Consider the following 15242-nt stretch of genomic DNA (forward strand, 5'->3'; position numbering starts at 1 on the left):
GTTTTGTAGCTGTATCTCTTTTGTGTTATATTCATTAAATTTTAACCTGTGTTTCTCACTGTTTCTGAAGAACTTTATCGTGATTTTTCTGAGTTCCTTTTCTGGGTGATTCTCAATGTCTTCATTCTTCCTCTTGGGCTGTGGGTTGCAATCTCGAGTGTTTTCAACAGTTTTTCCTCATCTGTATGGCTCTGTCTTCTTTCCACAGGACACCTGTGAGCTCTGCTTACCTAACACAGCGATTTTTCTTCTTTAGCTCTGTGTAATACCCGGTTTGCTTCTGGCACTCTCTTACCACTCAGGGCTACACATTCCTATCCTAATCAACTGTCAAGCAGAACATTTTTTATGTATAATGGTTACACTGAACGGAGTAGACCTAATTTGTGCAATCATCATAAACCAACTATTTAGCTTTCTGTTTAGTCAGTTTTATATTTCATGTTTTAAGACTTACTGTCATGTTTTAGAGTTCTATAAACATTATCTGCATTTTGATATTGAAAGTGTATGTGCCTGTATAATTTTTTAGTCCTTTATAGTCTCATTTTCTTTAACTTGCATTTAAAATACACATTACATTCAGAAGCTTATTTTTGGCAATGTCTTGCCTTCTGTTTCAATGACCTCTTAGCTTCTATTGATATTCTGCTCTCTTAAGTAAGAGTACTAAGAAAAAGCACTTTCTTTGCTTAGAGAAACGAAATCCAAGAATGGAGCAAAAATTTGCTTTTCATGCTGTAATGCTTTTCGTTGTGAAAGAAGAATGCAAGTACCTGGTCAGGTGTGTGTGTGCTTGTGTGTGAATGATGAGTTTTTGGTAGGAAAAGCAGATAGAAGCAAACTTTGACCTTTCTGTCGAGATTAAAAAAATTCTGGATCTCAGTAGAATCTTCGGGAAGTCATACTACTCTTTTATTTAGCATGTAGCCAGAATGTCCTGTAGTCTTCTTCTGTTAATGGACAGAAATAAGTTTCAAGTAATATTAATGGGCACTGTTTACAGACTTGTGGCCCTTGAATTTATAACCAGACCTTTTGATTTGCACACAAAACTCTGCAGTTGTCTTCTGATCTGTATGCACCACATTTTTTAAGGTTACTTGCTGAAAAATCCCATCTGATTGTACCAAGGCTCCCCTAGCCACTGTGTCCATGACTATCCATCTGTGTTCAGCTTGGCTGCATTGAGTGTGGACTTCCTTTGCTCTCACATCTATATAATCCATACAGGGTGAAGTGGCCATTATATTAATTGTGGCAGGTTTGGCTCTAGGTGGCATAAATCTAATCACACTGATTTGATCTGTAGGAAGAGACTTTCCTAGCTAACACACCTGAAATAAGAGTGACAATGGTACTGCATCAACAAGCACAACAGTGTGGATCCAGATTTCATTCTTTGTTTTGTGATTCTCTACTTCTCTTAGTTCTTTTTTTTTTTAATTTATAAGATTTTTATTAGAAAGTCAGATCTGTGAAGAGAATGATCTTTCATCTGCTGGCTTACTTCCTAAATTGCTGCAGTGGCTGGAGCTGATCTGAAGCCGGAAGGCTCTTGTGCGTCTCCCATGTGGCTGCAGCACCCCGAGTCTTGTGGACCATCCTTTACTGCTTTCCCAGACCACAAGCAGGGAGCTGGATGAGAAGTGGAGAAGCCGAGACTTGAAGCAGTGCCCATAAGGGATCTCAGCATTCGAAGGTGCAGAACTAGCCAATTGAATGATTGCACCGAGCCCTTCTCTTCGTTCTACATTTCTCTGTGTTGGAGTCCTTTTAAGGCAGGCCCTCTGTAAAGATCAGTATGTATTTTCATTTTAGAGAATAAAGTGACCAGGAAGAAATGTCTTTCCCAAGAGTTCCAAGAAAAGTCTGCACTGAATATTTTTAAGTGCCTTCTGCATGCTTATACCTCAATAAATTACTCTGACTGAGGGATGTAAGGACTAAATGGCAGGTGGGTGATGCTGGTGTGGGAACACCTTTGATGTTCGGAGAGGTATATTCAAGGCTGACAGCTGAGAATAGGGAATGGTGGGAGGATGAGTGATTTCTCCAAGGAGACCACAGGAAGGTAGAAGCAATACTGGGAATTAGATGGTTGTTCCATGCATATTGCATGTCCATTGTTATGTTTAGATTCCTAGTTTCTCTAAAGAAATTCAGAGAATGTTCCTTTTCTTTGCTTCAATTTTCCTCTTTTGAGGATGAACAGTTGTTGCAAGAAGCTGTTCTTGCAACTTTTATTTCCCTCTCTCTTTTCCAAGTACCTGAGAATGGGTTCCTGAATGTCAGCCGAGGATCCCACAGCCTTCTAACTCATCCATTTGCCGCATCCCCTCTAGATGCTGGTATCTAGAACTCTGTCTTCATTGGTGCCCATTCCCCTAAGCTATAGTTTAACACCTGAAAACAAACTGTGATCCATTGTTCACTGGACGCTGCCTGTTGAAGGTTGAATTGTGTCCTCCAAAAAGATATGTTTACATATTAATGAGATGCTACTTGGCAACAGGTTCATTGCAGATACAGTCAAGTTAAGATCAAGCCATCTTACATTACAATAAACTGTATTACAGTGATTTGCGTCCTTATAAGAAGGGAGAAGATAGGTCCAGAGAGGAGTGTGTCATGGAAGTAGAGTAGAACAGAGCCTTGAAAGCAGACAGCATATGAGGGTAAGGACAGAAGTTGAGAGTGAGGGCTCTGTAAGCCAGGAAATTCTGGATATTGCCAGTAACTGCCACGATCTAGAAACGGCATGGAACCCTACCTTCCCTAGAACCTTCAGAGGGAGCCAAGCCATATGTGCAAATTAACTTCTAGATTTTAATCAGCAGAGCTGTTACAAAATACACTTCTATTCTTGTAAGCCACCCTAGTTTTGTTTTGTTGTTGTGTGTTTCATTGTTTTTGCCATAGCGGCCTCAGGGACACCAATGCACTCTTTACTTTGGTATCAGCATTTAGGCTCAGCAAGGATGCAACACTTCATCAAATACCAGAAGTAAAATGTGCAATAAATGAAGCCATTTGTCTAAACCCCCTTGGTTGTTTAATAATGGCTAAGCAAAAACTAAAGCTCTGGGTTTCCATTTCCTCAGTTCAGTTTGTCTCCAAACACCAGGCTTACTTCACTGCTTTCTACTGTAAGTCTAACCAAGGTAAAAAGCCAATCCTTAGAAAATAAGTAATCTGTCTATTGTGTGTCTCACAGCCAGAGTGAATCATTCTATTTAAGAGAACATCCTTGACCTGCTAAAAGAGATAGGAAGCCGAGTGTTAGATGATCTTAGCACTAGTGTAGTGCCTCTGGGACAAGAGGGAAGGACTCTGCTGTGGGAGGGAGGATGGCTCTAGGAACCATGTAACCAGGTACACAGTTTTGACCCCACACCGCTAAGTAAAGCCTTTGAAAGTCTGTGTCCTGCAGATTGCAGGGGCATGTTGTGATTGATGAGGATTAGCCTGTCTTAGAGAGGCCCTGTAGGGCTAGGCTTGCCCTCACCGCTAAGCAATCAGAGACAGGAGAAACTGTGTGCTTTGATGGTTGTTATTCAGGTCTGGAACTTTGCTATTTTTTTTTTTGAGCTTGCCTCGGGCAGAGAACATTTTTGCTTTTTAAGGTTTTGCTAAAATGTACCAAAACTACCTACCTTACATCCCTCTGGGGAAGGAAACAGAAGGGAGTTTCTCTCCAGGGAAATGATTCTGTGCCTGCAAGAAATCCAAGTGCAGTATGATTGTGGTAAACCACCATCTGATTATTTCTATCAACTTATAAGCATGAGGTCTACAACCTTATCATCCCTGGATTCCGTCTCATGATCCTGCTGTGCGTTTCGCCAGAATCACTGGTGTGTTCTCAGCATAGGTTAGAAGTCCACAGAGCTGGAATATATAGCCTACTGCATAAAACATGCCACAGCTCTGGGACATCAACTAGGTGGTTAACTTTATATTTGAGTGCCCTGCTCTAAAGAAATGCAGTGAATCCACTAGCAGAAATCTAGGACATTCATAGTTTTCTAAGATTTTTGTGTATCATATTTTACGTGTATGTGTATATGTGTATATAAGAAAGTAAGATCAAAAAACAAAAGTGGAAAGTTTAAAATAATTTCTTTTTTTTTTCAATTCTCTCTAGTCTGTTTCTTTCCAAATCATAATCACTATGGTATTGCTTTGATATGTTCATTTTATTTGGACAGATGGAGTACAGGAATACCAAAGTAGAAAATCTCTTATTGTGTAACAGTAAAATTTAGTTATAGCATTATCTCCCTGTGCCACATTCTTACTCAGATACCCTTCAGTTGGGGCTCCTCGAAGGTCCGTGGTTGTCAACCATTCAGAATACACAAGAAATCAGTGAGTCTCCAGGCCTCGCACCCTTCCATCACATTGGTGACAGGCAGACAAGGCAAACAGTGCTCGCTGCTCATTGCTGTCAAGTGAAGCTGGGGCACTTCACAAGGAATTTAGATTGGGGCAGGTTTTGTCATTTATTAAGCTATTATCTTTGAACACTCCCATGGTGTTATAATTAGAGAACTAGCCTGAGGGAAAAATAAAATGCTGAGAGGTAAACTATGTAGATAGCTGTGGCGCATGGTACCTTGACATATGTTTAAAAGATACCTTTGCCCTTTGAGCCATGTTTTAGAAAGGTGACCTTGCCCATGAAAGTTGTTCTGCAGAGCCATCTGATGGAGGTTTCCTTCGTGTTGTCACAGTAGCTAACAGCCTGTGTGGCAGGCCCTCAGGGAGACCGACCTTCCTGGCATACCGTGTGGCCTGCAGTCATAGCACCTCTAGTCCCAGAGCAACTCACAGGAAAAGACATTTTGAAGCTACACCTTTGTTGACAGCCTTTTACAATCTGAAACAAAGTCAAACAACATACTGATGTCAAAAATACTGACATGTCTAAATCTTACATAATGACTGGCACATTCTCTGTTTCCTATCCTTGCTGATTCGATACGCTCTAACTTTAATGGAACCTCTTTGATGGTTGCAGATAGCACTGTATATGCAGGAAAACAGGTTTTATTTGTTTGTTTTTTATTTTCCTATGGTTGCTGGGGTTGTGTCTGTTTCCTTGTGCAGAGCTTACCATGTCTGTGCTGCTGTTTTGTGTATTCACAATGCAGGCATATACTGATACTGCATGGTGCCACCTCTGCAGGACTGGCCCTGGATTTCCAAAGAGTAGGATTCAAACATGAAGCCTGCTAAGGTTCTTGACTTGGAGCTATGACCTAATGTCCAGAGCTGCCAGAAATGAAGGGCAAATGGAATGTTTAAGATGGAAACAAGCTTCCATCAGCTCTGTGCAACCTGCTGGAGATTTCTTTGAGCCTGTCTTTTGGGATGATGTAGAGAGCCAGTATTGGGATGAATAGCCCCACAGAAGCAGGTTCACTATCATGTGTTGACATGTAGCCCTCAGACCTGGAAGTACCCTTTTGAGTCAACGTCAGTTCTTCCATAGATTCAGTTAAAAAAAAAATCACCACCCACTTTACCCTGCACGTCTTCGTTTTTCCCCCAATTGCAATTCATTTTTTTTTCTAATTATGATATGTAGAATTATATACTACCCATCAGTCTTAGTCTTAGGGTCAGAGAAGAAAAACAAAACCTTCCAAATAATACTTCCGTAAAAGGTGAAATTTGTGGACAGGAAGTGGTTTTTCTAACTGCCCCTGGTATTCAGGGCCTGAATTTGCACTATGCAGTTTGTTCTTTGTAAAGAGAAGGCTTTATGGTACCTTTGAGGTTCGTGTTGTGAAGGAGGAATAAAGCATAGCATATGCGCAGCTCACAGTTAGCTATATTTTTAAATATATTTGAAATGCAGGGAGGGAGGTAGCGAGAGAGAGAGAGAAAGATTGATTGATTGATTTTTCTGTTAACTGATTCAGTTCCAAATGCCTGTGACAGCCAGGACTAGAACAGGATGAAGCTAGGAGTCTGACATTCCATTTGGGTCTCCCATGGATTGTGAGTTTGCAAGTACTTGAGCCATTCCTGTTTTCTTCCCTTCTTTACCTTTGGGCACACCAAAAGCGTTACCATTAGAGAAATGAGAGAGAACTAACTAGGCATGAAGAATGCCAGCAGGGAGCTGGATGGGGAGTGAAGCTGCAGGAGCTCAGGCCAGTGCTCAGCTCTGGGGATGAGGACTGCAAGCCATGGCCTACCATGCTGTACCACAAATGCCAACACCTGGGAACTGACTTGCATACATTTTCTGATGAAACGACCTCTGCAAAGTTCCATACTCACCCAGGGGATCCGGAATGTTTCTTTGGAAAAGTTACTTGGTGCTGGCAAGCTTTTATTTCCACATCTGCAAAGTGGGATTAATAAGAAATAGGTAATTTTCAGGATTTAATGATTAGAGTCATTTAAGTGGCTGTCTCAGTTTTGGTGTCAAATCAATGCTAATTTAATGTGTGTGGCCTTTTCCTTTGTTGGTTTATAAACTCTATGAATAATAAGCCCCTGCTGTGGCTTTCCAGAGCACGGAACTGTGATATGCACATGGTGTTGATGTTTACGGCATGGTGCTATCAGATGAATGTGAAATTTAGTAAATCGCATCAGCGGCTAGCTGAGCCCCACCATCAACACATTGGTTGTTGAATATTTTTCCAAACAGAACGCTTGGAGGGAGCCCGATGCCCACTGCAGGCCTGAATGCCAATGTGTGATTAAAGTGAAGAGAGTCCAGGGTTTTTGCTTCATGTTGAGCCTGTGTATGATTTGATCCTTGTCAGAATCAAAACAAGGGCAGGTCAGATGAAACACTGAAAGGATTTCTTGACTGAGGAGATGTCACCTGTACATTTATGTCAAGATGGATGCCACTTCATTTATTGAGGAAAACTGACTGAGCCCCTAGGTGACATTATACTCCAAATAACAGGACAAGATGAATCCCTTAGTCAGCATTGCTCATTTTCTGTGTTCAGTGTTGAGCTTGTTGTCCAGTAGCATAACTCACGGAGATCCGTGCCGTGTCCTGCTTTTAGCACAAAAACTAAAGAAGCATCAGGGACAGCAGTTAGGCGATGAAGTGGTATGGGAGGAATAGAGGTTTTTCAGGTTTTGTGGGCTTTGAGTCTTGCAGGTCATTGTACTTGGATGGTCATCAAGCATAGTTAAGAGCCTTATATATGTCCTGTGTCTCTTATCCAGGAAGAAATTGGAGTTCTTTGCTGTTTTTGTTTTGTTTGAAGTGTGAGGAAGGTGGGGAGAGTAGTTACTACTGTAGACATGAAGACATGTAGACAGCAAGACAGAAGATTTCTATGTCTTTTCCCTCCCTATTATTTTTATAGTTTTTTAAAAAATTTAAAGATACAATAATTTTTTACTGGAAAGGCAGATATGTATAGAGGAGGAGAGACAGAGGGAAAGGTCTTCTGTCTGCTGATTCATTCTCCAAGTGGGTGCAAAAGCTGGAGCTGAGCTAATCCAAAGCCAGGAGCCAGGAGCCAGGAGCTTCTTCTGAGTCTCCCACGTAGGTGCAGCATCCCAGGGCTTTGGACCATCCTCGAGTACTTTCCTAAGCCACACACAGACAGTTGAGTGGGAAGCAGGACTTGCAAAACATGAACTGGTGCCCATATGGGATCTTGTGCATGCAAGTTGAGTACTTTAGTCAATAGGTTACCATGCTGGGTCTTTGTTTTTGTTTTTTGAGTCAATCCAAAGCTAGGAGCCAGGAGCCAGGAGCCAGGAGCTTCTTCGAGGTATCCCACATGGATGCAGGATCTCAAGGCATGAGGCCATCTTGCTTCCTCAGACTACAAGCAAGGAGCTGGATAGAAAGTGGAGTACCCTGAACTCAAACAAGTGCCCATATGGAATGCTGACACCTGTGGGTGGAAGATTGAACTGTTGAGCCGCAATACTGGCCCTTTTTGAGTTGTTTTTACTTCTCTTTGCCTTCACATTGTCAGTGCTGTGAGAATTCAACATCTGAGAGGATAAATAATGCCCCTTTGAATTGTTAGCATTCTTTACATGTGATTGAAACCTAAACTAGTATTCTGAGTTGCTTCTCAGGGAAGCTATGTGTTGAAAATATAACTTTGTGCCAAATACTCATTCATCCTTTTCCTGTTCTAAGTAAGCTTTGTTCCTTTTTGAATCCTGAATCTAAATGTCCATCTGTGCTGCTTTCCTTGACTTTGTTGCTTGAGAGGAACCAGTCCCTCTTTAAACCTCTTTAGCCTTCTAAACACTTCATCTCATTATTTTGGTGGCAAAACTGTGAGTGGGATTTATACCTGACTTTAATTTCTCATGTCTGTTAACTTACCCTCCTATTCCCTGTAGGAAGATTGACAAGGCATTCTCATTTTGGGAATTGAATTTTATCCAACTCCATTTTATTTGATCCAAGAAATAAACAAAGTAATTCAGTAAAATGTGTGCTATTGGGGTACTTGGTACATGCCTACCATGCCAGCATCCCATATGAATGCCAGTTTGAGTCCTAGGTGCTGCACTTCATATCCAGCTTCCTTGTTAATCTGCATCAAAAGGCAGCAAGAGCTGGCCTAGCTCCCATGTGGGCAACCTGTAGGAAAGTCTTGGTTCCTGGTTTTGGTTTACCCTGGCACCTGCCAGTATGATCATCTGGGGAGAGAAGCAGTAGATGGAAGATCTCTCTCTCTCTCTCTGTTTGTCTCTCTATCCCTATAACTCTGCCTGCCAAATAAATGTACAAATATTTAAAAAAAAACTAATTAATAATAAGTGTGCTATCAAAAAAGAGTGGCTATAAAGCTTTTTCTTATTTTATTTTTGATAATGTTTATATAGTTCACTAGGGTAGGAAGTGTTGTGGGAAAATGGGTGAGATCATTGTTCCCAAATTTTATTTTTCTTCTTCCTATATCTGGGTGAAGGGGAAGAAAATGGGAGAAGCTGCATCCAGCATCCTAACCTCCTCAGTACTTGGGGACAGGGGATGGCCACTAAGTGTCGTCCCAGTGGCCACAGTTGAGGATGCTCTGAAGGTTCTCCTTAAGTGGTTTCAATAATTTTGAAATGCTGTCGATCTCACCAATCTAAGGATAGGAAAATCCTCCCTAGGTCCATTGGCTGACATTGCACATTAACGTCACCATTTACCCAGATATTTGCTGTCACTGTTTGGCTGGGTTAGTGGTCCAATTTATTTTGTCCTCCTTCCTCTGTTATGGTACCAGATTCCTCTGCAGGACCCAACAGTCTGTCATATCCTCTCTGTGTACCTGGTCATGCCTTCCACTGTTCTGTGTAAACCACTGTGGAGGCACAGTTCTGACACATACACTCCATGGTCAGACTACAGGTCTTGTGATTCTCCCTAGGGTTGGAATTCTGAGTCCAGCAGTTCAGTTGGGGGGATCCCCAAACACATCTTGTCTGAGGTGATCCCAGACCTGACTCATGTGTGCTTTCCAGTATGGGGTCTGACTCAATCCATTACTCACATCAGGCTATTATTACACACTGGTAGTTGGAATTGCTGGGTCAGTTCTACCTCCAGCCCCATCTCCAACATAAACCAATGGATACTGAGGCTCAACCCAACCCTGTCCACCACACACTTGGCCCTCACATATTCCAGTGGAAGTTGCAGCCTAGTTAGAGAGATCCCCAATAACCCCCACAATCCTGCTCCAGGTCTTGATTTCTGTGCTTGCTAGTGTGCAGTAGATTGGTCCAGTCTGTCCCACATCCCATTCAGCTCTCGTGCACATCAGTGTATGTTGAAGCCTGGTTCAATCCAGCTGACTCCTCTATCCAGCTTACATTGGGTGCCACTGCCTTGTCTAGCCAGGTCCTGGTTCTCATGTTCACCATTTGGAGTTGCAGCCCATTAAATTGTTACTCACTGTTTCCCTTCAGGACCCAGTCCCAGTCCTGGATCTTGCACTCTCCTGGTGGTTCTACAATTTGACTTGGCAAGATTTACCCCCAGTCCCAGCATTTGCCAGCTGATCCTGTGGCAAAGCAAACTGGCCTGCATTTACTCTGGCTTTTGCATGCACCTGTGGATACAGTCAGTCAGCCCAGTCTGTCTTTCCCCTTAACCCAGTTCACATGCAAGCCAACAGGTGTTATAGCCCTGTCTGGCTTGGTCTGCTCCAGGTCCTAGTTCTCATGGTCACCAGTGGGATCAATGGCCCAGCCAGAAAGCATCAACCCCCATCCCTGCTTCCACTGACAGACTCGCACCATGCCCCCTGTTTCAGCCAGGTTTCATATGTGCTGGTGAACTTGATCCATGTCTCATATGAGTGGCAGGGACCCAGGTACCAGAGCTGTTATCATTCCTTCCCTCAATCCACTTTAGTAAGAAGCAGGGATCAGGAGAAGAGCTGACAGCTGAACCCAGACACTCTGGATATTAGGATGTGGCTACCTAAAGCAGCATTTTAACCATTGTGTCAAATATCTACTTCATTTTCATTTTTGTAAGAATAGAACAATTTCATATAAAAAAGAAGATATACCTTGAGTATATATAATTTCTCAGAGAAAAATCTAAATGTTGGTTTGGAGAAGGTCTGTATTGTCATGTGGCACGTGTCAATGGAAGCTGAAAAATAGCTGAATGTTTAAAAGGAAACACATTTCCTCCATTTACCAGAGTTGTTTTTTTTTAAATGTCAGCAAAGTTTATTCATATTTACTTAGGAAGTTTCTATTAACTCCTAGTTTATGCAGAGCTGTTTACAACATACAGAATTTTTAAATATGTTTTTCAGCATTTCTTTTTTTCTTGTTTTTCATTTTTTACTATATTTTTGATAATCTTTACATAGTTAATTGGGGTAAGAAGGTTCAACGACTATAGGAAAGTGGGTAAGACTCTTATTTCCATATTGTTTCCTTCGTGTATCTGTGGTAAAGGGGAATATTGAGGGAGAAGCCCCACCCATTTTCCCACCCGCCCCAAGTCCCACATGTGGGGCATGCTCTGAGGGTCTTGCTCAAGTGGTTTTGATGGTTCACCAGCCATGAATTGCTGCCAATCTCGCCACTCCAAGCACGATGAGGTCATTGAAGAATCCACTGATTGACATAGTCCATCATAGAGTCTCCATTTGCCCAGTATTTCACTGCTAACATATAGCTGAGGTGATTGATTGACTTGTTCTGTCTTCTGTCTTTTCTTGGTTAGGATTCTGAGTCCAGCAGTTTGACTGGGGAGATCCCCAAAGAAACTTTGTCTGAGGTGTTCCCAGACCAGATTCTTGTATGCACTAGCAAGCACAGGGCCCAGCATAGTCCATCACCACAATCAGCTGTTGGTTGCAATTGCTGGTTGGTTTTGTTTTCAACCCTGACTTCCACTGGAACCAATGGGTGTTGCAGTCCAGCCTGCTTCTGCCCAGCACACACTCGGCCCTCACATAAACCAGTGGGAAATGCAGCCCAGCCGGAGGGACCCACAATAACCCCCACCAGGCCCACCCCCAGCCCTGGTTTGCCAGTCTGTGTAGCAGACTAGTCCAGTTTGTCCCACATCCCATTTGGCTCTCATACACGTCAATGGGCATTGAAGCCTGGTTCAACCCAACCAGCCCAACTATCCAGCCCACACAGATGTTGGGTGCCTTTCTGTCTAGCCACCCTAGCCCCTGTCCTAGTTTTCCTGCCCTCCTGTGGGAGTGGTAACCCAAGAGGGAGGAGCCCACTATTTCCCTCCCAGGTCTCTCTCACTCTCAGATTATGCACTCTCCAGGTGGTTCTGTGGTTTGACTTGACAGAATTAGCCCCCAGTGCCAGCTTCTGCCAGCTGATGTTATGGCTAAGCCCTAACAACCCTCACACAGTCTAATTTTGTTTGCACCAGTAGGAATAATCAGCCCAGCCTGGCTTTTCCCTGATCTAGTGCACATGAGGCGCACAGGTGTTGGAGCCCTGCTTAGTCTGGTCTGCACCCATCCCAGCTCATGCTCTCCAGTGGGAGTAGCTGTCCAGCAAGGGAACCACCCCCCTTTAATCCCCTGCCAGCTCTGCTACTCCCTTCCTGGTTCTCACTTTCTGGATGGATGCTGCGGTCATATCCGGTACAGGCAACCTCACCTTGGCATTCTGTATTGTGGACTGGTTTTTGTTGTGACTGAACCTGGCCCGACTCACACTCTGTTCTGGTGCTCGGATTTGCCAGTGGATGACATGTACTGATTCAGCCTGGTCTGCCCCCGACCCATGCCAAAAGTATGCCAGTGGAAAACTTTCCATGGCCGATCCTGGGCTGTTTCCTATCATGCTTCTTGTTCTTCCCTGCAGGGTCTGTGTCCTGCCAGAGGAGTTGCCCAGGCTCCTCCATCAGAACCCCTTCCAATGCCAGATTTTGCTCATACTGGGGGTCCACGAGCCAGCCCTACTCAGTTCACCTCCTGTCCTAGCAGGAACAGTGGCTTTTCCTGACTGGCCTTCAAGCCAAGCTGGTTCTTGCTGTTGGATGTTTCAGCCTAGCCATGGCTCATCCATACCCACATACAGCTCCTACATGGTGCAGTAGGAGTTGAGACCTAGCCTAGTCCGTCCCACATCTACCCTGGTCCTCCCAGGACACCAGACGGTGTTGGCGTCTGGCCCAGCCTGATGCTTCCAGTCCCAGTCCACACTTGTGCCAAGGGAGACTACAACAGTTTCCTGATCAGAACACAGCCCCCATTCCAGTGCGTGCACCCCTTGGTGGGAACCTCAACCGAGTTAGGGTGTCCCCTTAGCTCCCCAACCGGGCCTGTTCCCAGGCATAGATCACGCACATGCCAGTGGTTGCTGTGACTCAGCTTGGCTCAGCCCCTTTCCTCTCCCGGCTTTTGACACTGTGGCTTAGCATCCCTGGCTCACACAGACCAGTAGGTGCAAGAGCCTAGCTGGGCATGACCTGTGCTCCATCCTGGTTTCTAGTTTCGTTTGTAGGCTAAGGTTTGCTCAGTTCTGCCCAGTACATCCCATTCCATTACCAATTCACACATTAACCAGCTGTTGGAGCTACTTTGCCCAACTTGTCCGACCCCCAGGTCTGGACCACATGTTCACCAGCGGGAGCTATGACTCACCAGGGGAGTTTCCCAAGTTCCTCCATTTGATCCACTCCCAGACCCAGTTCTCATACGTGCCATTGGGTTTTAGACCAGTGCCCGGTGCAGTCTGGCCTTCCATTTGGCCTTGTATGAGCTGGTAAATGTTGCAGCCTGGCCCACCCCAAACCCTATTCAGGATGCACATTTGGGTGCTGCTGCCTTGACCAGTCCAGATTGTTTTTGGTTCCCTTACCTGTGGTTGATACCAAGCTCTTTGGTCACACCTAGCTTAGTCCATCACCACCCCAACTCTTAAGCTAACCTGTGGGGCTAGAATTTGCACAGGGTTTGGCCCACACATCCCCCATAGACTCTACCCCCGGATATCGTTCTTGAATGCTAGTAAATGTTATAGCCCTGCCTAATGTGACCCCTCTGCTGATCCACCATCATGTCAGGTAATAGGATATCCTGCTGGACAAACCCCGAGACTTAGCTTTTGCATGAACTGGTGTTCAGTGCTCAGCATTGTTAAGTAATTACAAGTTCTTCAGAGGAAGAGTTACTGTCATTGGGAATCTTTAGGATTGACTCACATCCCAGAAGCACTGTGGGTTCAACCTGGAGCTACCTAAGCAGCGAGTTAAAGAACCAAAACCCCAGAGTTTCCCGGCCAGGTGGCCAGCAGGCAGAGCCTGGCACCAAATGGTGCACTGGCTGCCGGGGCACAGCTCACCAAGTGCACATGGTGGCTCGTTTACCAGAGTTCTTACCATTTGCAGTCTCAGAGTTGACCCACTTCCCTCCACGTCCTTGTTTGACTCCTGCTGATTATGGCTGTGTGTCCCTGTAGATCCACAGCATCTGAGGCCCACCCATTCACATTATCATCATAGTCTTCAGCTAATAGGACTTTAGGCCCTTTGTCCCACAGTATATCTTTTTTTTCTCTCTCACACTGACTGTCTAGAGAGGTTGCTATTCAAGCCCTGAGTGGCACTGTTTCTATAGGGTAAGCTACTTTGGAGATTTTAGAAAAGCTATTTAGGAAATTTTCAGAGCAGAAAGTTGTGACTTTTCAGGCACCAGGGACTTGCCAAAGTAGCAAAAATGCATACTAGCAAGAATGTGAAAAACAACAGCAAAAAGGAAATGAGAATTTATCTGTATCTAGGCCATTTTTGTTGAGTTTCCCTTGGTTTAATAATATTGCTAGACATAAGCTACTCACTATGCCAGTAGATATGCCTGGCTCCTCTGATTCCTAACATAGAAAGTCTTACAAAATATATTCTCTGTTCTTGTTCTTTTTCCATTTCTTTTGTTGTTGTTGTTGTTCAACATTTTGTTCCCTCTCCCCCATTTCCGTGAAGTCAAACTATCAAAGTAACACATGCTTCAGAGTTGTTGGGTGTTCAGCTAAATGCCAGCTTTCTCACCCAGTAGCTATGTATGTTGTTTTTGTATTGTATGAGGGCGGAATGAGACTTCTGTTTCTCCTTTTAGGATTTAGAATGCGGCAACGCCATGTCCTCATGGAATCCACGGGTCCTGCGGGACATTGTCCTCATTTGGTGGAATCTGTGCCTTGTGAGGATCCTGTGTGTTATCAGTGGTTGGTGTCAGAAGGCATCTGTATCCCTGATCATGGAAAATGTGGCCTGGGGCATCGCATCCTGAAGGCCGTCTGCCAGGACACCCAAGGTATGACCACGGCTACCCCAGAGGGGCTGAATGCTCTTGGCCACAATAGCATAGCCTGTGCTCTAACAGGTCAGTTTCCTACCCATGATTGTGTTAAGTCAAAGGAAACATCGCTGTGGTGCAGTCAGCCATGGCTTACCATGGGACCAATATTCTGCTCAACGGGTTAACACTAATGATGTCTTACTGCAATGCAGTGAATCTGGGGATTGCTCTGGAGTTCTTAATTTCCTAAAAACAAATAGAAAACAGAAATCTCCTGGATATTCTTCATCTTACAAATACAAAACAAATTGCATTTGGTGTTTTGTGCTTAATATATAAGATGCAGCTATATATTATCAGCAAATACTAGCTTGTAAAGAGTTTAGAGGTATGCCTCCCTCCAAGTTGGAAACAACAACAAAAAATATGCTAACTGGGAATCTTTTCATTTATGTAACATTAGGCTGCCATCCGTTCTTGACATAATGCTAACAC

General features: G+C 44.0%; 1 protein-coding gene across 3 annotated transcripts in view; it reads left to right on the forward strand.

Annotated features, from left to right (window-relative positions):
• The window catches only part of THSD7B (thrombospondin type 1 domain containing 7B), a 777161-nt gene that overhangs the window by 268274 nt on the left and 493645 nt on the right, over positions 1-15242 (forward strand). For all 3 annotated transcript variants that reach the window (XM_058664450.1, XM_058664449.1, XM_058664451.1), the window contains exon 6: positions 14565-14762. In XM_058664450.1, the coding sequence (XP_058520433.1) occupies positions 14565-14762 (198 nt within the window). The remainder of the gene's footprint in view (positions 1-14564; positions 14763-15242) is intronic.

This window comes from Ochotona princeps, chromosome 5, assembly GCF_030435755.1.
Source record: "Ochotona princeps isolate mOchPri1 chromosome 5, mOchPri1.hap1, whole genome shotgun sequence".
Taxonomy (NCBI): Eukaryota; Metazoa; Chordata; class Mammalia; order Lagomorpha; family Ochotonidae; genus Ochotona; species Ochotona princeps.